General features: G+C 63.5%; 1 protein-coding gene across 1 annotated transcript in view; it reads right to left on the bottom strand.

Moving 5' to 3' along the window:
* Positions 1–299: 299 nt before the first annotated feature.
* AHNAK2 (AHNAK nucleoprotein 2) overlaps positions 300–27,333 on the bottom strand; it is a 40,915-nt gene continuing 13,881 nt past the window's right edge. The window contains exons 2-14 of the mRNA XM_047736084.1: positions 24,632–24,690; positions 24,438–24,536; positions 23,743–23,850; positions 23,168–23,318; positions 22,699–22,883; positions 20,380–22,539; positions 19,354–20,337; positions 18,283–18,807; positions 13,519–17,736; positions 12,091–13,017; positions 8,833–11,544; positions 5,269–8,307; positions 300–4,764 (exon numbers count right to left, since the gene is read on the bottom strand). Of these exons, the coding sequence (XP_047592040.1) occupies positions 982–4,764; positions 5,269–8,307; positions 8,833–11,544; positions 12,091–13,017; positions 13,519–17,736; positions 18,283–18,807; positions 19,354–20,337; positions 20,380–22,539; positions 22,699–22,883; positions 23,168–23,318; positions 23,743–23,850; positions 24,438–24,536; positions 24,632–24,690 (18,950 nt within the window). The 3' untranslated portion in view covers positions 300–981. The remainder of the gene's footprint in view (positions 4,765–5,268; positions 8,308–8,832; positions 11,545–12,090; positions 13,018–13,518; positions 17,737–18,282; positions 18,808–19,353; positions 20,338–20,379; positions 22,540–22,698; positions 22,884–23,167; positions 23,319–23,742; positions 23,851–24,437; positions 24,537–24,631; positions 24,691–27,333) is intronic.

The following is a 27,333-nucleotide window of genomic DNA, read 5'->3' on the forward strand; positions in this document are numbered from 1 at the left end:
AGCTGCTTGGGCAGAGGGAAGGGTAGCCTCTGAGCTGGGGCCCCATCACAGCCAAGGATGTTGGCCCAGCTCTGTCCCCGCGCTGCCTTTGTGGGTGCCGTGTTGCCCTGACAGCCGGCCTCGCTCTGAGCTCCCGGCCTGCTCCTCCTTCTGGCTTCCGGGCCCAGGAAGGACCTGATGGACCCAGGACAGGTGGAAGACCCACAACTCCTCTAGGGCTAGCGGGAGAGGTTTGCTCTGGGGCATGTGGGCAGAGCACGGCCGGAACAAAAGACCTCACAGCTGGTGCCTGGGGCGGGTCTTGTCCTTTATTGTCCTTTGCGGGGGTGGGGGGGGATTCCAATGGCGTCCTGGCTGCAGCGTGTACAGTGGGGGGCACAAGGCCACGCGGGGGGCCCAGCCGCGTGTGCCGCATCCCCAAGCTTGCCCGGGGGAGGGTGTTCCGCACAGGAGCTCCTTACAGGGAAGCAGGCAGGGGGGCTCCTGGAACGCACCCGACTTTCTGGAGTCGAGGGAAACCACGTTGCCCGAAGCAGCAGAAGAAGACAGGGGCCACGGCAAACACTACATCTACACCCACGGTGGTTAACCACCTCCTTCCCCGAGAGCGCGGCTGGGACCTGCTGGGCACTGCCTGTGGCTCCCTGGAGGCACGGCTCAGGGAGGCCTCACCCCAGCAGCCGGCGCAGCACCCCCACCCTGGACGGCGCCTGGCGCCTGGGCCGCCCCGCTTCCGCAGCTTGGCCACACGTCGGGGGCCGGCCATGTGTCATGTGCCTCAGTGCCAGGAGAGCGGCAGGTGGCAGCATGGTCGGGTGGGAGCCTGGTGCTGCTGGGGTTCTGGGGCTTGGTGTGGGCGCCTGTCCCGCGTGGAACAGTCACCCCTTCCCAGTCCTCATGCGGTGGCGGGCCTGGGCGCAGACTGCTGGCTGGCGGCTGTGTCCCACTCCAGCAGGACCCGCTGCGTTCTTGCCGCGGAGGTCACCGTGGTACTGGAGCCGCACCGGTGCCCACCGCCTCTGCCGGCTCCCCGGCTCCCAGCTCTTCCGGGGAGAGGCTTTCTCGCGCATCATAGAAGGTGCCTGCCTCTTCCTGGAGGTTTTCCTCGGCTGGGCTTGCCTCCTCTTCCACACTTTTGCTTTTCTTGGGAGGGGAGGAAGAGAAGCCCAACTTGGGAAATCGGAACCAGCCCCCCTTCTCCTGCGAGGGAGGCGGCCGCGCCTCGGGCTGGGTCTGCACAGGAGCCAGTCTCTGGGCACTGGCTTGGGAATCGGCACTGGTCTCGGAGACCGAGGAGGAAAAGCCAATGCTCGGGAGCCAAAACCTGAACAGACCAGAGGAGCTTTTACCTTCTGGTCTTGCTTTGGGAGCCTGGTCATCCACAGCCCAGGCCCTGGCCTCCTCTGTCTCCTGGTCCTCTTCCGGCAGGAGCTCCAGTATCTCCGCCGGCTCGTCGTCGGAGCAGCTGTCTGTGTGCCCGCGGCCGGAGCGCCGGTAGGACGGGCCCGCTGCCGGTCCCGGCTCATCTACGCTGGGACAGATGATTTCGAAAGGCTCCCCGGTGTCAGGCTGGAGGTCTCCAGAAGTGGGGTCCAGTCCTGGGACCGCCAGTTCCTGAGCCTCTCGGTGTCCTGCTGGCCCTTGGTCTGCTGGTACCACATGCACCCGTGCCCGAGTGGGGGGCTCTGGGACCCTCCCCTTTAGCAAGGAAAACCCGTAAGCAAGCGTTTGGGTCTCTGACACGGGGACCTCTGACTCCCGCACGATCTGGGTGGGACAGACCTCAGGCCCTGAGAGCTCAGTGTACACAGTGGTCACTGTGCTGTGCACAGCCACCTGGCGGCTGGTTGCCTCCGCACCCTGGATGTGCACCCTGACCTTACAAATGGGGGCAGTTTCTGAGGGGAGGCCGAGGGCCTGGGGGGCCTCCGGGGTGCGGGCACCCCGCCCTGCAGTACTGTATGTGAGCAGGGCCGCGTCAGGAGCGCTCTGAGGGCAGGATAGCTCTCTCACGCCGGGCACAAAAACAACGGCCTCTGAGCTGGGGGCCGGAAAGCTGAACCTCGGGACCTTTAACTTGGGGATCTGGACACGTAGCACGGAGTCTTCCCAGACCTGACCCACGCTGACCACGGAAACCTGGGACGGCAAGTGCGTGCTGCAAGCCCGCAGTCTGAGAGGGCCCTCGGGCTGGGAAGGCGGCCCCTCGGGCCCCCCGACCAGGCCCTGGCCCCCTGGTGCAGGAAGAGGGGCCTCTCCTGCTTCTCCTGGAGGTGGTCCGTGCAGCTGGAGGGGCAGGGAGCCTGCGCCCGGCCGGACCCTGACCTCGGGAGCAGACGGCCCTGCAGGCATGCGAGGGTCAAGGTTCCTCCGCAGGACATCTGCGTAGGAAGAAGCCGGGCTGCCCGAGGCTGCCCCGTCCGCACCAAGCTCCCGGGGCTGCGGGGACTTAGCCATGCCCACCTCTGTGGCAGGTGCAGGGGCCACTGCCTCGCCCTCCCCTGGCACACCTGCAGACTCCGCCCACTCCTTGGGGGCACATCGGAGGCTGGGCAGGCCAAGCGAGGGCATCCTAAACCAGCTCTCCCTGGGGCCCGCTGGCGCTTCTCCCGCAACTGCTCCCTGCTCTGAGCTCCCCACCGTCCCTGCCAAGGCGGCTGTCCCCTCCCCACAGAGCAGGCCTGCTGAGCCGGCCCCAAGCCCAAGGCCCTGGGCGCTGTCTCCGGGAGACAGGCCATGTTTGGAAAGAGGGAGGGGGCCTGCGGCCAGGCCCCCCTGCTCCGCGGCTTCCCTGGGGCTGAGGTCAGGCTGGACAAAGTCCAAGCTGGGAATGGGGGCTTCCGAGAGGTGGAGGCTCACATCGGCCCCTTCTGGCAGGCCCATGGCTGCGCCAACACCCCCAACACCACCCTCACTGTGGGCCAGACCCGGGTCTCCCTGAGGCAGGCCAGGCCCTCCTGGGGAAGACTTCATTCCAGGAGGCGCAACCTTTAGCAGGGCAAGGGCAGCCACGCTGACCGCTCCCGCCTCTCCCTCCTTCCCGAGGGTCACGTCTGCCGCAGCCTCTGCAGGTGGAACGCTACCCCCCAGCCGGCGGCCCAGAGCACCCGCATCCCCCGGGCTGTGGCCAGGGTCTGCTTTGGCTTCCGTCCCCTTCCTCGGGGACCAGCTGAGCGAGGGAAGCCTGAGCCTCGGTGCTCTCCCCAGACTGCCTTTCCCCTTGCGTGCGACACCTCTGCCTGCGGGGGCGGCTGCAGCCAGGGCTGCCGTCCCTGCCGTGCCTGCGTGTCCCTCTGCTACCTCAGACACAGAGATCCCCCCCGCAGGTGGCCGCGGGTGGCCTGGCACTGGGCGGGCCACGGCTTCCTCCATGGAGGAGTCCAGTCCCTGCGCAGCGAGCTGGGAAGATGTAGGGGACGCGCACGCTTGGGCTCCGGGCGCCGCCATTCCAGCCCCTGAGGTTGGAAGCGACAGGCAGAATTTGGGTCGATGAAATTTAGGAAAAGTCACCCGGCCGTAAGAGTCAGGAAATACAGTGTCCACGGGCCCCGGGGACCCGTCAGGCTGGGACAGTTGGACGTGCTCAGTGGAGCTGGGGTCGCCTGCCCCCGCTGGGCTCAGAAGCTCAGGAGCCATCTGGGACCCAGATGGTGCTTCACGAGGCAGCTCGGGGGGCATGGGGCCTCTGGGGACAGTCACCTGGAATTTTGTAAGAGTGACGCCCTCGCAGGGGCTGAGGCTGGAGGGTTCCACAGGGGGACCCCTGAGCTGACCCAGCATGGACATCGGCAGGGACGCCTCGACAGAAGCCACAGGCGGCCCCTGGGACCGCCCATGCCCGAACTCGAAGGAGGAGGCAGAGACACTCACAGGTGAAGTGACCTCGTGTTCCTCTGCAGAAGCTGTTTTCCCTGGAGGAGAGAAGACCTTGGGCAGTTTAAAATACGATTTTTTGCTTTTGCATTTTTCTCCGCCTTTTCCAGTGGACAGAGCCACATCACCTTCCGTACGGGAAGCACGCCGATCGCTACCAGAGACCACTGGAGGTCTGAGGCCGGGGGAGGACGAGAGAGCGGCATCTTTACCTCCCCCGGCAACCAGAGGACATGCTGCGGAAGGCTTGCAGGGGAAGGGGATGGAGGGGGAAATGCTGATTTTAGAAACCTTGAACGTCTTCCCTGAGGAAAAATCTTCCCCGTCCCCAGAGATAATACCCTCGGCCAAATGTGAGCCGTGGACCTGGGCATCCACCTCCACGCCAGACACAGACACGTCACTGTAAAGGGCACTCACGACCTCTTTGGAGACCTTCAGGTCCAGTTTCGGCCCCTTGATGTCCACCTGGGGGGCCTTGATGTCCACGTGGGGGGCCTTGATGTCGACCTTGGGCATCTTGAGGCTGGGCATCTGCACCTTGGGAAGGTGCCCTTTGAGTCCGGCTCCGTCCGAGGGTTCCTGGAGCTCCCCGTCGGGCACTTGGTCCTCAGGGAGCTTCAGGCCCAACGAGGCAGTCTTGACCTCTAGGTCGGCGGATGGCAGCTCAACGGTCACGTCACTGGTCTTGACGCCGGCCTGTACTGAGGGCACGGACACCTCAGCCTGCACCTTGGGCAGGGACGCGTCCACTGAGGCCTCCAAGGACTTGCTCGGCGCCGACGCGCCGAAGGACGGCATCTTGAACTTGGGCATCTTGAACTTGCTGTCTCTGGAGGCCACCTCCTTGTCTCCCAGGGACAGGTCAGCGTCCCGCCGGGCACCGGGCACCTGGGTGTCCAACTCCACGCCGGGCAGGGACACGTCCACATCGGGGGCGCTCACGTCCCCTTTGGCGGCCTTCAGGTCCAGTTTCGGCCCCTTGATGTCCACCTGGGGGGCCTTGACGTCCACCTGGGGGGTCTTGATGTCGACCTTGGGCATCTTGAGGCTGGGCATCTGCACTGTGGGCAGCTGGCCCTTGATCTTGACCCCTTCTGCTTTACCCTTCAGCCCGGACATAGCCACCTCTGCCTCGGGGACGGACACCTCCAGCTCTCCGCCAGGGAGCTGAATGTCAGCAGCGGGCAGTTGGACGGCACCGTATGGGGCTCGCGCCTCCCCTCCCAGGACCGGCAGTGTAGACTCGCCTCCGACCTTGGGCACGGTCACGTCCACGGAAGTTCCCAAATCCTTGCTCGGCGCCGACACGCCGAAGGACGGCATCTTGAACTTGGGCATCTTGAACTTTCTGTCTCTGGCGGCCACCTCCTTGTCCCCAAGGTATAGGTCAGCGTCCAGCCGGGCGCCGGGCACCTGGGCGTCCACCTCCACGCCGGGCAGGGACACCTCCACATCGGGGGCCTTCACCTCCTCTTTGGCGGCCTTCAGGTCCAGTTTTGGCGCCTTGATGTCCACGTGGGGGGCCTTGATGTCGACCTTGGGCATCTTGAGGCTGGGCATCTGCACCTTGGGAAGGTGCCCTTTGAGTCCGGCTCCGGCCGAGGGTTCCTGGAGCTCCCCCTCAGGTACTTGGCCCTCAGGGAGCTTCAGGCCCAACGAGGCAGTCTTGACCTCTAGGTCGGCGGATGGCAGCTCAACGGTCCCGTCACTGGTCTTGACGCCGGCCTGTACTGAGGGCACGGACACCTCAGCCTGCACCTTGGGCAGGGACTCGTCCACTGAGGCCTCCAAGGACTTGCTCGGCGCCGACACGCCGAAGGACGGCATCTTGAACTTGGGCATCTTGAACTTGCTGTCTCTGGCGGCCACCTCCTCGTCTCCCAGGGACAGGTCAGCGTCCCGCCGGGCGCCAGGCACCTGGGCGTCCACCTCCACGCCGGGCAGGGATACCTCCACATCAGGGGCCTTCACCTCCTCTTTGGCGGCCTTCAGGTCCAGTTTTGGCGCCTTGACGTCCACCTGGGGGGTCTTGATGTCGACCTTGGGCATCTTGAGGCTGGGCATCTGCACCTTGGGAAGGTGCCCTTTGAGTCCGGCTCCGGCCGAGGGTTCCTGGAGCTCCCCCTCAGGTACTTGGCCCTCAGGGAGCTTCAGGCCCAACGAGGCAGTCTTGACCTCTAGGTCGGCGGATGGCAGCTCAACGGTCCCGTCACTGGTCTTGACGCCGGCCTGTACTGAGGGCACGGACACCTCAGCCTGCACCTTGGGCAGGGACGCGTCCACTGAGGCCTCCAAGGACTTGCTCGGCGCCGACACGCCGAAGGACGGCATCTTGAACTTGGGCATCTTGAACTTGCTTTCTCTGGCGGCCACCTCCTCGTCTCCCAGGGACACGTCAGCGTCCCGCCGGGCGCCGGGCACCTGGGCGTCCACCTCGACGCCGGGCAGGGATACCTCCACATCGGGGGTGCTCACCTCCCCTTTGGCGGCCTTCAGGTCCAGTTTCGGCCCCTTGATGTCCACCTGGGGGGCCTTGACGTCCACCTGAGGGGCCTTGATGTCGACCTTGGGCATCTTGAGGCTGGGCATCTGCACCTTGGGCAGGTGCCCTTTGAGTCCGGCTCCAGCCGAGGGTTCTTGGAGCTCCCCCACAGGCACTTGGCCTTCAGGGAGCTTCAGGCCCAACGAGGCAGTCTTGACCTCTAGGTCGGCGGATGGCAACTCAACCGTCACGTCACTGGTCTTGACGTCGGCCTGTACGGAGGGCATGGACACCTCTGCCTGCACCTTGGGCAGGGACGCATCCACTGAGGCCTCCAAGGACTTGCTTGGCGCCGACGCGCCGAAGGACGGCATCTTGAACTTGGGCATCTTGAACTTGCTGTCTCTGGCGGCCACCTCCTTGTCCCCCAGGGATAGGTCAGCGTCCCGCCGGGCGCCGGGTACCTGGACGTCCACCTCCACGCCGGGGAGGGACACCTCCACATCGGGGGCCCTCACCTCCTCTTTGGCGGCCTTCAGGTCCAGTTTCGGCCCCTTGATGTCCACCTGGGGGGCCTTGACGTCCACCTGGGGGACCTTGATGTCGACCTTGGGCATCTTGAGGCTGGGCATCTGCACTGTGGGCAGCTGGCCCTTGATCTTGACCCCTTCTGCTTTACCCTTCAGCCCGGACATAGCCACCTCTGCCTCGGGGACGGACACCTCCAGCTCTCCGCCAGGGAGCTGGATGTCAGCAGCGGGCAGTTGGACGGCACCGTCTGAGGCTCGCGCATCCCCTCCCAGGACCGGCAGTGTGGACTCGCCTCCGACCTTGGGCACGGTCACGTCCACGGAAGTTCCCAAATCCTTGCTCGGCGCCGACACGCCGAAGGACGGCATCTTGAACTTGGGCATCTTGAACTTTCTGTCTCTGGCGGCCACCTCCTTGTCCCCCAGGTATAGGTCAGCGTCCAGCCGGGCGCCGGGCACCTGGGCGTCCACCTCCACGCCGGGCAGGGACACCTCCACATCGGGGGCCTTCACCTCCTCTTTGGCGGCCTTCAGGTCCAGTTTTGGCGCCTTGATGTCCACGTGGGGGGCCTTGATGTCGACCTTGGGCATCTTGAGGCTGGGCATCTGCACCTTGGGAAGGTGCCCTTTGAGTCCGGCTCCGGCCGAGGGTTCCTGGAGCTCCCCCTCAGGTACTTGGCCCTCAGGGAGCTTCAGGCCCAACGAGGCAGTCTTGACCTCTAGGTCGGCGGATGGCAGCTCAACGGTCCCGTCACTGGTCTTGACGCCGGCCTGTACTGAGGGCACGGACACCTCAGCCTGCACCTTGGGCAGGGACTCGTCCACTGAGGCCTCCAAGGACTTGCTCGGCGCCGACACGCCGAAGGACGGCATCTTGAACTTGGGCATCTTGAACTTGCTGTCTCTGGCGGCCACCTCCTCGTCTCCCAGGGACAGGTCAGCGTCCCGCCGGGCGCCAGGCACCTGGGCGTCCACCTCCACGCCGGGCAGGGATACCTCCACATCAGGGGCCTTCACCTCCTCTTTGGCGGCCTTCAGGTCCAGTTTTGGCGCCTTGACGTCCACCTGGGGGGTCTTGATGTCGACCTTGGGCATCTTGAGGCTGGGCATCTGCACCTTGGGAAGGTGCCCTTTGAGTCCGGCTCCGGCCGAGGGTTCCTGGAGCTCCCCCTCAGGTACTTGGCCCTCAGGGAGCTTCAGGCCCAACGAGGCAGTCTTGACCTCTAGGTCGGCGGATGGCAGCTCAACGGTCCCGTCACTGGTCTTGACGCCGGCCTGTACTGAGGGCACGGACACCTCAGCCTGCACCTTGGGCAGGGACGCGTCCACTGAGGCCTCCAAGGACTTGCTCGGCGCCGACACGCCGAAGGACGGCATCTTGAACTTGGGCATCTTGAACTTGCTGTCTCTGGCGACCACCTCCTCGTCACCCAGGGACAGGTCAGCGTCCCGCCCGGCCCCGGGCACCTGGGCGTCCACCTCCACGCCGGGCAGGGATACCTCCACATCGGGGGCGCTCACGTCCCCTTTGGCGGCCTTCAGGTCAAGTTTCGGCCCCTTGATGTCCACCTGGGGGGCCTTGACGTCCACCTGGGGGGCCTTGATGTCGACCTTGGGCATCTTGAGGCTGGGCATCTGCACTGTGGGCAGCTGGCCCTTGATCTTGACCCCTTCTGCTTTACCCTTCAGCCCGGACACAGCCACCTCTGCCTCGGGGATGGACACCTCCAGCTCTCCGCCAGGGAGCTGGATGTCAGCAGCGGGCAGTTGGACGGCACCGTCTGGGGCTCGCGCCTCCCCCCCCAGGGACAGCAGTGTGGCCTCGCCTCCGACCTTGGGCACGGTCACGTCCACGGAGGTTCCCAAATCCTTGCTCGGCGCCGACTCGCCGAAGGACGGCATCTTGAACTTGGGCATCTTGAACTTTCTGTCTCTGGCGGCCACCTCCTTGTCCCCCAGGGATAGGTCAGCGTCCAGCCGGGCGCCGGGCACCTGGGCGTCCACCTCCACGCCGGGCAGGGACACCTCCACATCGGGGGCCTTCACCTCCTCTTTGGCGGCCTTCAGGTCCAGTTTTGGCGCCTTGATGTCCACGTGGGGGGCCTTGATGTCGACCTTGGGCATCTTGAGGCTGGGCATCTGCACCTTGGGAAGGTGCCCTTTGAGTCCGGCTCCGGCCGAGGGTTCCTGGAGCTCCCCCTCAGGTACTTGGCCCTCAGGGAGCTTCAGGCCCAACGAGGCAGTCTTGACCTCTAGGTCGGCGGATGGCAGCTCAACGGTCCCGTCACTGGTCTTGACGCCGGCCTGTACTGAGGGCACGGACACCTCAGCCTGCACCTTGGGCAGGGACTCGTCCACTGAGGCCTCCAAGGACTTGCTCGGCGCCGACACGCCGAAGGACGGCATCTTGAACTTGGGCATCTTGAACTTGCTGTCTCTGGCGGCCACCTCCTCGTCTCCCAGGGACAGGTCAGCGTCCCGCCGGGCGCCAGGCACCTGGGCGTCCACCTCCACGCCGGGCAGGGATACCTCCACATCAGGGGCCTTCACCTCCTCTTTGGCGGCCTTCAGGTCCAGTTTTGGCGCCTTGACGTCCACCTGGGGGGTCTTGATGTCGACCTTGGGCATCTTGAGGCTGGGCATCTGCACCTTGGGAAGGTGCCCTTTGAGTCCGGCTCCGGCCGAGGGTTCCTGGAGCTCCCCCTCAGGTACTTGGTCCTCAGGGAGCTTCAGGCCCAACGAGGCAGTCTTGACCTCTAGGTCGGCGGATGGCAGCTCAACGGTCCCGTCACTGGTCTTGACGCCGGCCTGTACTGAGGGCACGGACACCTCAGCCTGCACCTTGGGCAGGGACGCGTCCACTGAGGCCTCCAAGGACTTGCTCGGCGCCGACACGCCGAAGGACGGCATCTTGAACTTGGGCATCTTGAACTTGCTTTCTCTGGCGGCCACCTCCTCGTCTCCCAGGGACACGTCAGCGTCCCGCTGGGCGCCGGGCACCTGGGCGTCCACCTCGACGCCGGGCAGGGATACCTCCACATCGGGGGTGCTCACCTCCCCTTTGGCGGCCTTCAGGTCCAGTTTCGGCCCCTTGATGTCCACCTGGGGGGCCTTGACGTCCACCTGAGGGGCCTTGATGTCGACCTTGGGCATCTTGAGGCTGGGCATCTGCACCTTGGGCAGGTGCCCTTTGAGTCCGGCTCCAGCCGAGGGTTCTTGGAGCTCCCCCACAGGCACTTGGCCTTCAGGGAGCTTCAGGCCCAACGAGGCAGTCTTGACCTCTAGGTCGGCGGATGGCAACTCAACCGTCACGTCACTGGTCTTGACGTCGGCCTGTACGGAGGACATGGACACCTCTGCCTGCACCTTGGGCAGGGACGCATCCACTGAGGCCTCCAAGGACTTGCTTGGCGCCGACGCGCCGAAGGACGGCATCTTGAACTTGGGCATCTTGAACTTGCTGTCTCTGGCGGCCACCTCCTTGTCCCCCAGGGATAGGTCAGCGTCCCGCCGGGCGCCGGGCACCTGGACGTCCACCTCCACGCCGGGGAGGGACACCTCCACATCGGGGGCCCTCACCTCCTCTTTGGCGGCCTTCAGGTCCAGTTTCGGCCCCTTGATGTCCACCTGGGGGGCCTTGACGTCCACCTGGGGGACCTTGATGTCGACCTTGGGCATCTTGAGGCTGGGCATCTGCACTGTGGGCAGCTGGCCCTTGATCTTGACCCCTTCTGCTTTACCCTTCAGCCCGGACATAGCCACCTCTGCCTCGGGGACGGACACCTCCAGCTCTCCGCCAGGGAGCTGGATGTCAGCAGCGGGCAGTTGGACGGCACCGTCTGAGGCTCGCGCATCCCCTCCCAGGACCGGCAGTGTGGACTCGCCTCCGACCTTGGGCACGGTCACGTCCACGGAAGTTCCCAAATCCTTGCTCGGCGCCGACACGCCGAAGGACGGCATCTTGAACTTGGGCATCTTGAACTTTCTGTCTCTGGCGGCCACCTCCTTGTCCCCCAGGTATAGGTCAGCGTCCAGCCGGGCGCCGGGCACCTGGGCGTCCACCTCCACGCCGGGCAGGGACACCTCCACATCGGGGGCCTTCACCTCCTCTTTGGCGGCCTTCAGGTCCAGTTTTGGCGCCTTGATGTCCACGTGGGGGGCCTTGATGTCGACCTTGGGCATCTTGAGGCTGGGCATCTGCACCTTGGGAAGGTGCCCTTTGAGTCCGGCTCCGGCCGAGGGTTCCTGGAGCTCCCCCTCAGGTACTTGGCCCTCAGGGAGCTTCAGGCCCAACGAGGCAGTCTTGACCTCTAGGTCGGCGGATGGCAGCTCAACGGTCCCGTCACTGGTCTTGACGCCGGCCTGTACTGAGGGCACGGACACCTCAGCCTGCACCTTGGGCAGGGACGCGTCCACTGAGGCCTCCAAGGACTTGCTCGGCGCCGACGCGCCGAAGGACGGCATCTTGAACTTGGGCATCTTGAACTTGCTGTCTCTGGAGGCCACCTCCTTGTCTCCCAGGGACAGGTCAGCGTCCCGCCGGGCACCGGGCACCTGGGTGTCCAACTCCACGCCGGGCAGGGACACGTCCACATCGGGGGCGCTCACGTCCCCTTTGGCGGCCTTCAGGTCCAGTTTCGGCCCCTTGATGTCCACCTGGGGGGCCTTGACGTCCACCTGGGGGGTCTTGATGTCGACCTTGGGCATCTTGAGGCTGGGCATCTGCACTGTGGGCAGCTGGCCCTTGATCTTGACCCCTTCTGCTTTACCCTTCAGCCCGGACATAGCCACCTCTGCCTCGGGGACGGACACCTCCAGCTCTCCGCCAGGGAGCTGAATGTCAGCAGCGGGCAGTTGGACGGCACCGTCTGGGGCTCGCGCCTCCCCTCCCAGGACCGGCAGTGTGGACTCGCCTCCGACCTTGGGCACGGTCACGTCCACGGAAGTTCCCAAATCCTTGCTCGGCGCCGACACGCCAAAGGACGGCATCTTGAACTTGGGCATCTTGAACTTTCTGTCTCTGGCGGCCACCTCCTTGTCCCCAAGGTATAGGTCAGCGTCCCGCCGGGCGCCGGGCACCTGGGCGTCCACCTCCACGCCGGGCATGTACACCTCCACATCGGGGGCCATCACCTCCTCTTTGGCGGCCTTCAGGTCCAGTTTCGGCGCCTTGATGTCCACCTGGGGGGCCTTGACGTCCACCTGGGGGGCCTTGATGTCGACCTTGGGCATCTTGAGGCTGGGTATCTGCACCTTGGGAAGGTGCCCTTTGAGTCCGGCTCCGGCCGAGGGTTCCTGGAGCTCCCCCTCAGGTACTTGGCCCTCAGGGAGCTTCAGGCCCAACGAGGGAGTCTTGACCTCTAGGTCGGCGGATGGCAGCTCAACGGTCCCGTCACTGGTCTTGACGCCGGCCTGTACGGAGGGCACGGACACCTCAGCCTGCACCTTGGGCAGGGACGCGTCCACTGAGGCCTCCAAGGACTTGCTCGGCGCCGACACGCCGAAGGACGGCATCTTGAACTTGGGCATCTTGAACTTGCTGTCTCTGGCGGCCACCTCCTCATCTCCCAGGGACAGGTCAGCGTCCCACCGGGCGCCGGGCACCTGGGCGTCCACCTCCACGCCGGGCAGGGATACCTCCACATCGGGGGCGCTCACCTCCCCTTTGGCGGCCTTCAGGTCCAGTTTCGGCCCCTTGATGTCCACCTGGGGGGCCTTGACGTCCACCTGAGGGGCCTTGATGTCGACCTTGGGCATCTTGAGGCTGGGCATCTGCACCTTGGGCAGGTGCCCTTTGAGTCCGGCTCCAGCCGAGGGTTCTTGGAGCTCCCCCACAGGCACTTGGCCTTCAGGGAGCTTCAGGCCCAACGAGGCAGTCTTGACCTCTAGGTCGGAGGATGGCAACTCAACCATCACGTCACTGGTCTTGACGTCGGCCTGTACGGAGGGCATGGACACCTCTGCCTGCACCTTGGGCAGGGACGCATCCACTGAGGCCTCCAAGGACTTGCTTGGCGCCGACGCGCCGAAGGACGGCATCTTGAACTTGGGCATCTTGAACTTGCTGTCTCTGGAGGCCACCTCCTTGTCTCCCAGGGACAGGTCAGCGTCCCGCCGGGCGCCGGGCACCTGGGCGTCCACCTCCACGCCGGGCAGGGATACCTCCACATCGGGGCCCCTCACCTCCCCTTTGGCGGCCTTCAGGTCCAGTTTCGGCCCCTTGATGTCCACCTGGGGGGCCTTGACATCCACCTGAGGGGCCTTGATGTCGACCTTGGGCATCTTGAGGCTGGGCATCTGCACTGTGGGCAGCTGGCCCTTGATCTTGACCCCTTCTGCTTTACCCTTCAGCCCGGACACAGCCACCTCTGCCTCGGGGACGGACACCAGCTCTCCGCCAGGGAGCTGGATGTCAGCCCCGGGCAGTTGGACGTCACCCTCTGGGGCTCGCGCCTCCCCCCCCAGGGACGGCAGTGTGGCCTCGCCTCTGACCTTGGGCACGTTGACGTCCACGGAGGTTCCCAAATCCTTGCTCGGCTCCGACACGCCGAAGGACGGCATCTTGAACTTGGGCATCTTGAACTTTCTGTCTCTGGCGGCCACCTCCTTGTCCCCCAGGGATAGGTCAGCGTCCAGCCGGGCGCCGGGCACCTGGGCGTCCACCTCCACGCCGGGCAGGGACACCTCCACATCGGGGGCCTTCACCTCCTCTTTGGCGGCCTTCAGGTCCAGTTTTGGCGCCTTGATGTCCACGTGGGGGGCCTTGATGTCGACCTTGGGCATCTTGAGGCTGGGCATCTGCACCTTGGGAAGGTGCCCTTTGAGTCCGGCTCCGGCCGAGGGTTCCTGGAGCTCCCCCTCAGGTACTTGGCCCTCAGGGAGCTTCAGGCCCAACGAGGCAGTCTTGACCTCTAGGTCGGCGGATGGCAGCTCAACGGTCCCGTCACTGGTCTTGACGCCGGCCTGTACTGAGGGCACGGACACCTCAGCCTGCACCTTGGGCAGGGACTCGTCCACTGAGGCCTCCAAGGACTTGCTCGGCGCCGACACGCCGAAGGACGGCATCTTGAACTTGGGCATCTTGAACTTGCTGTCTCTGGCGGCCACCTCCTCGTCTCCCAGGGACAGGTCAGCGTCCCGCCGGGCGCCAGGCACCTGGGCGTCCACCTCCACGCCGGGCAGGGATACCTCCACATCAGGGGCCTTCACCTCCTCTTTGGCGGCCTTCAGGTCCAGTTTTGGCGCCTTGACGTCCACCTGGGGGGTCTTGATGTCGACCTTGGGCATCTTGAGGCTGGGCATCTGCACCTTGGGAAGGTGCCCTTTGAGTCCGGCTCCGGCCGAGGGTTCCTGGAGCTCCCCCTCAGGTACTTGGCCCTCAGGGAGCTTCAGGCCCAACGAGGCAGTCTTGACCTCTAGGTCGGCGGATGGCAGCTCAACGGTCCCGTCACTGGTCTTGACGCCGGCCTGTACTGAGGGCACGGACACCTCAGCCTGCACCTTGGGCAGGGACGCGTCCACTGAGGCCTCCAAGGACTTGCTCGGCGCCGACACGCCGAAGGACGGCATCTTGAACTTGGGCATCTTGAACTTGCTGTCTCTGGCGACCACCTCCTCGTCACCCAGGGACAGGTCAGCGTCCCGCCCGGCCCCGGGCACCTGGGCGTCCACCTCCACGCCGGGCAGGGATACCTCCACATCGGGGGCGCTCACGTCCCCTTTGGCGGCCTTCAGGTCAAGTTTCGGCCCCTTGATGTCCACCTGGGGGGCCTTGACGTCCACCTGGGGGGCCTTGATGTCGACCTTGGGCATCTTGAGGCTGGGCATCTGCACTGTGGGCAGCTGGCCCTTGATCTTGACCCCTTCTGCTTTACCCTTCAGCCCGGACACAGCCACCTCTGCCTCGGGGATGGACACCTCCAGCTCTCCGCCAGGGAGCTGGATGTCAGCAGCGGGCAGTTGGACGGCACCGTCTGGGGCTCGCGCCTCCCCCCCCAGGGACAGCAGTGTGGCCTCGCCTCCGACCTTGGGCACGGTCACGTCCACGGAGGTTCCCAAATCCTTGCTCGGCGCCGACTCGCCGAAGGACGGCATCTTGAACTTGGGCATCTTGAACTTTCTGTCTCTGGCGGCCACCTCCTTGTCCCCCAGGGATAGGTCAGCGTCCAGCCGGGCGCCGGGCACCTGGGCGTCCACCTCCACGCCGGGCAGGGACACCTCCACATCGGGGGCCTTCACCTCCTCTTTGGCGGCCTTCAGGTCCAGTTTTGGCGCCTTGATGTCCACGTGGGGGGCCTTGATGTCGACCTTGGGCATCTTGAGGCTGGGCATCTGCACCTTGGGAAGGTGCCCTTTGAGTCCGGCTCCGGCCGAGGGTTCCTGGAGCTCCCCCTCAGGTACTTGGCCCTCAGGGAGCTTCAGGCCCAACGAGGCAGTCTTGACCTCTAGGTCGGCGGATGGCAGCTCAACGGTCCCGTCACTGGTCTTGACGCCGGCCTGTACTGAGGGCACGGACACCTCAGCCTGCACCTTGGGCAGGGACTCGTCCACTGAGGCCTCCAAGGACTTGCTCGGCGCCGACACGCCGAAGGACGGCATCTTGAACTTGGGCATCTTGAACTTGCTGTCTCTGGCGGCCACCTCCTCGTCTCCCAGGGACAGGTCAGCGTCCCGCCGGGCGCCAGGCACCTGGGCGTCCACCTCCACGCCGGGCAGGGATACCTCCACATCAGGGGCCTTCACCTCCTCTTTGGCGGCCTTCAGGTCCAGTTTTGGCGCCTTGACGTCCACCTGGGGGGTCTTGATGTCGACCTTGGGCATCTTGAGGCTGGGCATCTGCACCTTGGGAAGGTGCCCTTTGAGTCCGGCTCCGGCCGAGGGTTCCTGGAGCTCCCCCTCAGGTACTTGGTCCTCAGGGAGCTTCAGGCCCAACGAGGCAGTCTTGACCTCTAGGTCGGCGGATGGCAGCTCAACGGTCCCGTCACTGGTCTTGACGCCGGCCTGTACTGAGGGCACGGACACCTCAGCCTGCACCTTGGGCAGGGACGCGTCCACTGAGGCCTCCAAGGACTTGCTCGGCGCCGACACGCCGAAGGACGGCATCTTGAACTTGGGCATCTTGAACTTGCTTTCTCTGGCGGCCACCTCCTCGTCTCCCAGGGACACGTCAGCGTCCCGCTGGGCGCCGGGCACCTGGGCGTCCACCTCGACGCCGGGCAGGGATACCTCCACATCGGGGGTGCTCACCTCCCCTTTGGCGGCCTTCAGGTCCAGTTTCGGCCCCTTGATGTCCACCTGGGGGGCCTTGACGTCCACCTGAGGGGCCTTGATGTCGACCTTGGGCATCTTGAGGCTGGGCATCTGCACCTTGGGCAGGTGCCCTTTGAGTCCGGCTCCAGCCGAGGGTTCTTGGAGCTCCCCCACAGGCACTTGGCCTTCAGGGAGCTTCAGGCCCAACGAGGCAGTCTTGACCTCTAGGTCGGCGGATGGCAACTCAACCGTCACGTCACTGGTCTTGACGTCGGCCTGTACGGAGGACATGGACACCTCTGCCTGCACCTTGGGCAGGGACGCATCCACTGAGGCCTCCAAGGACTTGCTTGGCGCCGACGCGCCGAAGGACGGCATCTTGAACTTGGGCATCTTGAACTTGCTGTCTCTGGCGGCCACCTCCTTGTCCCCCAGGGATAGGTCAGCGTCCCGCCGGGCGCCGGGCACCTGGACGTCCACCTCCACGCCGGGGAGGGACACCTCCACATCGGGGGCCCTCACCTCCTCTTTGGCGGCCTTCAGGTCCAGTTTCGGCCCCTTGATGTCCACCTGGGGGGCCTTGACGTCCACCTGGGGGACCTTGATGTCGACCTTGGGCATCTTGAGGCTGGGCATCTGCACTGTGGGCAGCTGGCCCTTGATCTTGACCCCTTCTGCTTTACCCTTCAGCCCGGACATAGCCACCTCTGCCTCGGGGACGGACACCTCCAGCTCTCCGCCAGGGAGCTGGATGTCAGCAGCGGGCAGTTGGACGGCACCGTCTGAGGCTCGCGCATCCCCTCCCAGGACCGGCAGTGTGGACTCGCCTCCGACCTTGGGCACGGTCACGTCCACGGAAGTTCCCAAATCCTTGCTCGGCGCCGACACGCCGAAGGACGGCATCTTGAACTTGGGCATCTTGAACTTTCTGTCTCTGGCGGCCACCTCCTTGTCCCCCAGGTATAGGTCAGCGTCCAGCCGGGCGCCGGGCACCTGGGCGTCCACCTCCACGCCGGGCAGGGACACCTCCACATCGGGGGCCTTCACCTCCTCTTTGGCGGCCTTCAGGTCCAGTTTTGGCGCCTTGATGTCCACGTGGGGGGCCTTGATGTCGACCTTGGGCATCTTGAGGCTGGGCATCTGCACCTTGGGAAGGTGCCCTTTGAGTCCGGCTCCGGCCGAGGGTTCCTGGAGCTCCCCCTCAGGTACTTGGCCCTCAGGGAGCTTCAGGCCCAACGAGGCAGTCTTGACCTCTAGGTCGGCGGATGGCAGCTCAACGGTCCCGTCACTGGTCTTGACGCCGGCCTGTACTGAGGGCACGGACACCTCAGCCTGCACCTTGGGCAGGGACGCGTCCACTGAGGCCTCCAAGGACTTGCTCGGCGCCGACGCGCCGAAGGACGGCATCTTGAACTTGGGCATCTTGAACTTGCTGTCTCTGGAGGCCACCTCCTTGTCTCCCAGGGACAGGTCAGCGTCCCGCCGGGCACCGGGCACCTGGGTGTCCAACTCCACGCCGGGCAGGGACACGTCCACATCGGGGGCGCTCACGTCCCCTTTGGCGGCCTTCAGGTCCAGTTTCGGCCCCTTGATGTCCACCTGGGGGGCCTTGACGTCCACCTGGGGGGTCTTGATGTCGACCTTGGGCATCTTGAGGCTGGGCATCTGCACTGTGGGCAGCTGGCCCTTGATCTTGACCCCTTCTGCTTTACCCTTCAGCCCGGACATAGCCACCTCTGCCTCGGGGACGGACACCTCCAGCTCTCCGCCAGGGAGCTGAATGTCAGCAGCGGGCAGTTGGACGGCACCGTCTGGGGCTCGCGCCTCCCCTCCCAGGACCGGCAGTGTGGACTCGCCTCCGACCTTGGGCACGGTCACGTCCACGGAAGTTCCCAAATCCTTGCTCGGCGCCGACACGCCAAAGGACGGCATCTTGAACTTGGGCATCTTGAACTTTCTGTCTCTGGCGGCCACCTCCTTGTCCCCAAGGTATAGGTCAGCGTCCCGCCGGGCGCCGGGCACCTGGGCGTCCACCTCCACGCCGGGCATGTACACCTCCACATCGGGGGCCATCACCTCCTCTTTGGCGGCCTTCAGGTCCAGTTTCGGCGCCTTGATGTCCACCTGGGGGGCCTTGACGTCCACCTGGGGGGCCTTGATGTCGACCTTGGGCATCTTGAGGCTGGGTATCTGCACCTTGGGAAGGTGCCCTTTGAGTCCGGCTCCGGCCGAGGGTTCCTGGAGCTCCCCCTCAGGTACTTGGCCCTCAGGGAGCTTCAGGCCCAACGAGGGAGTCTTGACCTCTAGGTCGGCGGATGGCAGCTCAACGGTCCCGTCACTGGTCTTGACGCCGGCCTGTACGGAGGGCACGGACACCTCAGCCTGCACCTTGGGCAGGGACGCGTCCACTGAGGCCTCCAAGGACTTGCTCGGCGCCGACACGCCGAAGGACGGCATCTTGAACTTGGGCATCTTGAACTTGCTGTCTCTGGCGGCCACCTCCTCATCTCCCAGGGACAGGTCAGCGTCCCACCGGGCGCCGGGCACCTGGGCGTCCACCTCCACGCCGGGCAGGGATACCTCCACATCGGGGGCGCTCACCTCCCCTTTGGCGGCCTTCAGGTCCAGTTTCGGCCCCTTGATGTCCACCTGGGGGGCCTTGACGTCCACCTGAGGGGCCTTGATGTCGACCTTGGGCATCTTGAGGCTGGGCATCTGCACCTTGGGCAGGTGCCCTTTGAGTCCGGCTCCAGCCGAGGGTTCTTGGAGCTCCCCCACAGGCACTTGGCCTTCAGGGAGCTTCAGGCCCAACGAGGCAGTCTTGACCTCTAGGTCGGAGGATGGCAACTCAACCATCACGTCACTGGTCTTGACGTCGGCCTGTACGGAGGGCATGGACACCTCTGCCTGCACCTTGGGCAGGGACGCATCCACTGAGGCCTCCAAGGACTTGCTTGGCGCCGACGCGCCGAAGGACGGCATCTTGAACTTGGGCATCTTGAACTTGCTGTCTCTGGAGGCCACCTCCTTGTCTCCCAGGGACAGGTCAGCGTCCCGCCGGGCGCCGGGCACCTGGGCGTCCACCTCCACGCCGGGCAGGGATACCTCCACATCGGGGCCCCTCACCTCCCCTTTGGCGGCCTTCAGGTCCAGTTTCGGCCCCTTGATGTCCACCTGGGGGGCCTTGACATCCACCTGAGGGGCCTTGATGTCGACCTTGGGCATCTTGAGGCTGGGCATCTGCACTGTGGGCAGCTGGCCCTTGATCTTGACCCCTTCTGCTTTACCCTTCAGCCCGGACACAGCCACCTCTGCCTCGGGGACGGACACCAGCTCTCCGCCAGGGAGCTGGATGTCAGCCCCGGGCAGTTGGACGTCACCCTCTGGGGCTCGCGCCTCCCCGCCCAGGGACGGCAGTGTGGCCTCGCCTCTGACCTTGGGCACGTTGAAGTCCACGGAGGTTCCCAAATCCTTGCTCGGCGCCGACACGCCAAAGGACGGCATCTTGAACTTGGGCATCTTGAACTTTCTGTCTCTGGCGGCCACCTCCTTGTCCCCCAGGGATAGGTCAGCGTCCAGCCGGGCGCCGGGCACCTGGGCGTCCACCTCCACGCCGGGCAGGGACACCTCCACATCGGGGGCCTTCACCTCCTCTTTGGCGGCCTTCAGGTCCAGTTTTGGCGCCTTGATGTCCACCTGGGGGGCCTTGATGTCGACCTTGGGCATCTTGAGGCTGGGCATCTGCACCTTGGGAAGGTGCCCTTTGAGTCCGGCTCCGGCCGAGGGTTCCTGGAGCTCCCCCTCAGGTACTTGGCCCTCAGGGAGCTTCAGGCCCAACGAGGCAGTCTTGACCTCTAGGTCGGCGGATGGCAGCTCAACGGTCCCGTCACTGGTCTTGACGCCGGCCTGTACTGAGGGCACGGACACCTCAGCCTGCACCTTGGGCAGGGACGCGTCCACTGAGGCCTCCAAGGACTTGCTCGGCGCCGACACGCCGAAGGACGGCATCTTGAACTTGGGCATCTTGAACTTGCTGTCTCTGGCGGCCACCTCCTCATCTCCCAGGGACAGGTCAGCGTCCCGCCGGGCGCCGGGCACCTGGGCGTCCACCTCCACGCCGGGCCGGGATACCTCCACATCGGGGGCGCTCACCTCCCCTTTGGCGGCCTTCAGGTCCAGTTTCGGCCCCTTGATGTCCACCTGGGGGGCCTTGACGTCCACCTGAGGGGCCTTGATGTCGACCTTGGGCATCTTGAGGCTGGGCATCTGCACCTTGGGCAGGTGCCCTTTGAGTCCGGCTCCAGCCGAGGGTTCTTGGAGCTCCCCCACAGGCACTTGGCCTTCAGGGAGCTTCAGGCCCAACGAGGCAGTCTTGACCTCTAGGTCGGAGGATGGCAACTCAACCATCACGTCACTGGTCTTGACGTCGGCCTGTACGGAGGGCATGGACACCTCTGCCTGCACCTTGGGCAGGGACGCATCCACTGAGGCCTCCAAGGACTTGCTTGGCGCCGACGCGCCGAAGGACGGCATCTTGAACTTGGGCATCTTGAACTTGCTGTCTCTGGAGGCCACCTCCTTGTCTCCCAGGGACAGGTCAGCGTCCCGCCGGGCGCCGGGCACCTGGGCGTCCACCTCCACGCCGGGCAGGGATACCTCCACATCGGGGCCCCTCACCTCCCCTTTGGCGGCCTTCAGGTCCAGTTTCGGCCCCTTGATGTCCACCTGGGGGGCCTTGACATCCACCTGAGGGGCCTTGATGTCGACCTTGGGCATCTTGAGGCTGGGCATCTGCACTGTGGGCAGCTGGCCCTTGATCTTGACCCCTTCTGCTTTACCCTTCAGCCCGGACACAGCCACCTCTGCCTCGGGGACGGACACCAGCTCTCCGCCAGGGAGCTGGATGTCAGCCCCGGGCAGTTGGACGTCACCCTCTGGGGCTCGCGCCTCCCCCCCCAGGGACGGCAGTGTGGCCTCGCCTCTGACCTTGGGCACGTTGACGTCCACGGAGGTTCCCAAATCCTTGCTCGGCTCCGACACGCCGAAGGACGGCATCTTGAACTTGGGCATCTTGAACTTGCTGTCTCTGGCATCCACCTCTTTGTCTCCCTCGGTTACCTCCCCTTTCTTCTGTCTTTGTGCCTCTGTTGCAGTTGGCTGTCCCCCTTCGGTGTGTAATTTTTCTTCTTGTTTTTCTCCCAGTGTCTCTTTGTCATCTGTCCTCAGGGTCCATTGTGTTACCGTGCCTCCTTTCTCCTGGTCCAGGTACTCTGTGGGTCTTTCCGACGCTGCTCTCACTTCTTTTCTGGGTGACCACCCAAAGGAGGCAATGTTGAACTTAAGCACTGTCCTCCTGTCCTCCCTCCCTCCTTTGTCTTTGTCCCTGTCCTTCATCTCTCTTACTGTGTGACCTGCCTCAGCTCTCTCTGCTCCTCCTACCTCGCCTTGTGACAAGTGCCCCGAGGGCTTCCTGGGAGCTGCCAGCTCAGGTCCCCGTTCCCTGTCTTCCGTGGTCCTTCCCCGCCTGTCGTCCGGCCCCGGTGCTAGACCTCCTTCTGGGTCGTGCTTTCTTTGTTTGGAAACTTTAAACATGGGTGTTTGTAAGTTGGGGATTTGGATATGGAAATCTGCGTGGAGGCCCCGTGCGTCTCCTTCGCCTTGCCCAGCGGATCCAGCAATCCCCACTTCCGTGTCCCGGGCCACCTGTCTGCGGCCGTCCACACCGTGTGCGGCTGAGCTCGCCCCAGGCATCCCCTCGGACACAGCGTCCTCCTGGTCCTTTGCCTCCTTTGTTCGTTTTTGGCCCCAGGACGCCACGCTGGCCCCTTCCCCCAGGGCTCCCAGGGTGGGGGCACCAGGCTCTATGGGCAGCTCTGCCATCAGAGCAGGTGTCCCCTCCGGTCCCTCTGCCATCCGGTCCTCTGTCCTGCTAAGCACAGTGGCTTGGGCGGCCTGTTGTCTGTCCTCCCCAGACCCGGCCTCCTCTCCGACCCCAGGCTGGAGCGCTCCCCCCGGGCCCCCTCGGCTGGGCTGCTCCTCCAACGTCGGGCCCTTCCCTGAGCCCATCCTGAATCTCAGGTTCAGGAACCTCTTCCTGCGCGGACCGTCCGGTCCTGCCTTCGGCTCCTGCTCCTCCGCTGGGAGCGGGGCTTCCGTGTCTGTGCTGGTGGGGGATACATTGGGGGTGTCCCTGCGCGCGTCGGCCTCGGAGGAACTGTGGGACCTCCGCGGTCCTGGTCTGCACTTGCTCGTTACGGACTGGAACTTGGGCCAGGATAGCCTCTCCTTCTGGGCCCGCCTGCCTCTGCCCGCCCTGGGCTTGGCGAGCAGTCTCTCCTGGTCTCCGCTTCCTTCCAGGGTCTGTGGGGGGGTCTCTGTGGAGCTGTCGGCCACATCTTTGTCCTGAAACACAAGGAGCGTGAACTTGCAGGTGCTGGGACTGGACAGCTGAGCCCTGGGGCTCAGGGGAGAGAAGAGGGTGGTGTGGGACCCCCACCTCGGCCTCAGCCCTGTAGGTGGGGAGCTCAGCGGGGCCCGGCCTCCCGGGCTGCAGTGCCTCACCTGCTTCTCCCTGTCCTTCGTGCCAGGCTGAGCCCCCCCGGCGGCCGCGTCCTCGTCGTCTTGGGTGGGACGTTTCCGTCTGACTTGGAACTGAACCCTGTAGGGCTCCGAGTACTGCAGGATTTTGAGAGCATCTTCATACTTAATGTTGTCGAAGAACACGGTGGCACTGAGCAGCTGGTCCCCTGGACAGACAGAGCCTCGGGTTGGTCCCCAGTCTCGCCACGACCCCGAGAGACGCGTCCACCGGGCCAGGTGGCAGGCCCCAGAGCAGGAGCCCCGCACCCCCTCCACAGAGCCCCACGTGGGTGGGAGGCCACCCCGCCCTGCACGGGTGGCAGCCCCGGCCTGGAGGTGGCCAAGCCATCTCAGCAGGGCCGTCCTGAGCACCAGGTACGGCCCATTTTCTTCCGAGTCCCTCCATCCTCAGGGAGACCGTGGGGGGCCCAGGGAGGGGCAGTCGAGGCACCTTCTCTCAGGCTGAAGAGCTTGGCCGCTGACGAGTCCTTCAGCACCTGCTTCACAAAAATGCCCTGGTGCCCGCCCCCTGTGACGCTGTAGCCGCTGGCTCCGGCTTCCACCTCGGTGGTCAGCGTCACCTCTGTTGCCTCCTGCACAGACCGGAGCACAAGTACATCAGGGCCGTGGTGCACTTCTGCCTATACCACTATGGGCCTCGGAGCTGGGGACCGACCCTCTCTGAGCACAGAGACCCCAGAGTCCTGTGCACCCTCCAGGTGACATGGGGCAAGCTTAGGGCCCCTAGCCAGGGCCGGGGCTGTAGTGTCCTCGGAGGGAGCCAGCTGCAAGCCACCTCCGGCGGGAGCTGCTGTCTAGGCCCAGCGGGCGCAGGGAGCGAAGCCGAGGGCCTCCTGCTTGCACGGTGGCCAAAGCCTTGTCCATCCTCTGGAGCTCCCGCCTCCCCACCAGGCCCATCCCTGGCCTCCATGCCTCTTTCCTGGCTCCACCCCAGCCCTGCCTCCCCCAAGCTGGGGCCCGTGCAAAGAGACCACCTTTCTGACCCTCAGGTCCTGCCACACTCACCTGTGGTCGACTCATTCTGGAGAATGTCCGTGAGTCCCCTGAATCTCGCTTCCACCAGGACCTCCGTCCCCCAGAGCCTGAGGAAGCCCGCTGCCTGGGTGTGTCCTCCTGCAGCCACAGAGGCCAGAGGTCATGCACCTGTCCAAGCCCTGGGCACGGGAGGGACTCAGGAGACCAGGAGGCCCCAGAGCAGTGCTGTTTTCCAGGGGAGCTGATCTCATGGCTTGGGGGACGGGGCAGAGGGGGGTGACTCTTTGCCCTGGTGCTGCCTGACCGGGCCGAGCCCCCACCTCCAGGGCAGACCCCCCAGGACTGGGGTTTTGTGTGCAGGGTAAGGAGACACAGCAAGAACCTGTCTTTTAGGAAATAGTCCTGCTCCCACCCATCCCCAGGCCCTCTCCAGGGACAACCCAGGTACGCACACATCCAGAGCACAGCCTCTCTTTCCCACATGCACACACGCGTGCACAGTCTCAGCCATGTCCTGGCCCGCTGAAGGGAGGGGTTCTGGGCACAGGACAGTCAGAGAGGATGGCAGAATGGGCATAATTGTGGCCCAGCGGGCAGCAGGGCAGGGCCGCGTGGCTGCACCAACGGGAGGGAGTTGTTCACACAGTGGTGAAGGAGACGTGGCCATCCACGGCGCCACACCTGCACGCCCCCTCGGCCCGTGGGTCTCTGTCCCTCAGGCTTACCGGGAGTCCAAAGCTGGTACCCTCAGCTGCGTATTCATACACAGGGGAGGACCCCTGTGGCCGTGGCCGAATGATCTCGTCCACGGGCCCTTTGGTCACCTGGCAGCAGAGAGAAAGCAGGCAGCCCTCAGCCTCCCGGGGTCTGAGCAGGGGCTGCGTGAGGTGGGCAGGTATCCTCCAGGGGCCTCACTTACCGAGGGGTCGTCTTCTGTTTTGGCCTCCGGCTCCTCAGGCTGCAGCTGCCGTCCGGACACTGTGAAGAAAGAGGCCGAGTCAGGGGGCCATGCAGGCGGGGAGCCCAGATGGCGGACCCAGGGCGGGGCCAGGTGTGTCCATCCCTGCGCCATGTTGGTGCACGCATCACCCCATTCTGGATGTTGGGTCTGAGAGCACATGCAGGGCTGGGCAGGCTGTGATGCCAGGCTGGGTGGCAGTGAGCCCGCACGAGGGCAGCTCAGGCCAGGCGGCCTTCACAGATCCAGTCCAGGAGAGTCACTAAGCACACACAGAGAAATAACACTCACCACCCCAAGGGCCGGAATCCAGAGATGCCGCGACAGCTCCCCCACAATGTCCAGCATCCAGCCGGAACTTACAAGAGTGCGGAGCAATGAGAGCGTCTGATCTGTTCTGGGGCACAGGGCCACCCAAGGCAAGTCCCCGAACACCCAGGGAGGAGGGACCGGGCGCCGACTTCAAGACTCGAGATGGAAAATGCTGTGGCTGAGTGAAGGGAGGTTGTCATAAAGAAACAGAAATTGTAAAAGGGCTACATGGAAATTCTGGAGTTGAAAATGTACTACAGAGACTCAGTAGCAGAACTGACACGCCTGGAGAAAGCATCGCAAAACTTGTAAATTAATAGAAATTAACCCATTTTGAGAACAGAGGAAAAAAGATTGAAGGAAGTGGCAGTGCCTGAGAGCTGTGCAGGAGCACATTCAGCCCATCAGCACTCAAGTGGCCTGGGTCTCCGGGAGAGAGAGGGGGGACGGGTGGGGGCAGGGAGGGAGAGAGGAGGAAGGCGGCTGGAAGCCATGGCAGCGGGATCCAGACCCGACCCATCACAGTCTGAATGGAGGAGAGAGGGGAATATTTTCAAAGCAACAAGGGAAACAAGAGCCACACAGTAAGGGCAGGATGGCCCAATCAGCCCCTGGTGCCCTGGGGGCCACGGGGCCAGAAGGACACCCTCACAGTGCTGAAGGGAAAACACGGGGAAGCTAGACGTCTGGGTCTAGCAAACCATCTGACACAAAGAAAGGCAAACAAAGGGATACGCAAATGAGTAAAGACTGGAGAATCCATTGCTGGGGCGTCTGCCACACCAGCAGCGTTGAAGAAAAGGCGCGGTTGCCGGACGCTAACTCGAGTCCGCAGGGAGGACACAGAGAATGTGGAAAATGCCGCGCACGTGAGCGAGCATCATACACTATAAATACACATTTTCCCTCTGTCCATGTCTTCTCTTCTTTAAAAGACACGAGGTTGTAGGAGGCAAGGGTTGGCAAAGTTTTCCTGTAGATGGCCAGAGAGTAGATAGCTTAGGCTTTGCAGGCCACGTGAACTGTGGCCAAGGAGTGGCCGTGGCGACGAAAATAAGCCATGTGACCGTTGCAACAGACTTAACTCCCCAAACAAGCAGTGGGCAGGGTTCAGTGCACAGGCCAGTCTTTCCGCTCCCCAGGGAAGGCAATCATCCCAGGGCCCTCTCGTTGGGATTGCCACACATACAGGTGCGTTCCGTTCGTGATGACTGCAGCAAGGCGGAGGGGGAGGAAAGCACGTATGTTGGGTCGAAGTTTTTGTATTTTGCCAGAAGGAAGTAAATGTCGCTAGGGTTACAGCAGGGTGCAGGCGTGAACCATAAACAGGCCCAGGGGAATCTGGGGTGATGGGAATGTCCCAGAAGTGCATCGTGCTGATGGCCACACAACTTCATGAAGTTACTAAGAATGACTGAACTGCACATTCACGATGGGGGTTTTATGGTATATAAAGTATCCCTCTATTATGCTGTGAAAGAAAAATGGAATTAATTGCACAAAACAAAAGTAACAAAATGTAAAATTTACCATGTGTAGAAGTAAAGCTATGAAGAGTATAATTTGGAGGATGGGGTTGAGGGGATAGAAGTTGCCATAAAGTTGTAAGGTTCTTACCTTACATGCGAGGCAGTATACTGCGATAGGTGCAGAGTCCCTAGTATTAGCCATAAAGGAGCCACTGAAGAAGTGGCAGAGCTGATAAGCCAACAGTGGGAATGGGATGGAACCCTAAACACACATTATCTGTAAGCACACATAATACATGTATGTATATCCATATATAAAATGTATATTCCTGAATAGTTATATATGTGTAAATGAATTTAATTAATCCTAAAACATGGTAAGCAAAGAGGGAGAGAGGAACAAGGATAAAATAGAAAGCCATCAGCAAGATGGTGGGATTTCAACCAATCATGGTGACAATCACATTAACTATATAGGGACTTAAAATTCCAATCAAAAGAGAGAGATTGTCAGAGGTGATTTAAAGAGGCAAAACCTATTCTTACGTTCTTTATAGGAAATGGTCTATAAATGTAAAGATATAGATAGGTCAAGTGAAAGGAAAGAAAAGTATACACCATGCACTAACTATCCTAACATTTTATAATGATAAAAGGGATTGGGGGACCTAGGTGGCTCAGTCGGCTAAGTGTCAGACTCTTGGTTTCAGCTCAGGTCGTGCTCTTAGGGTCCTGAGATCGAGTTCTGTGTCAGGCTCCACACTGTTTACAGAGTCTGAGACTCTGTCCCTCTGCCTGTGCCCCTCCCCACTGTGCACTCTCTCTCAAATAAATAACCCTTTTTAAAAAGGGAATAATTAATTTAAAAAAACACAATAAATT

This window comes from Lutra lutra, chromosome 7 (genome assembly GCF_902655055.1).
Source record: "Lutra lutra chromosome 7, mLutLut1.2, whole genome shotgun sequence".
NCBI lineage: Eukaryota > Metazoa > Chordata > Mammalia > Carnivora > Mustelidae > Lutra > Lutra lutra.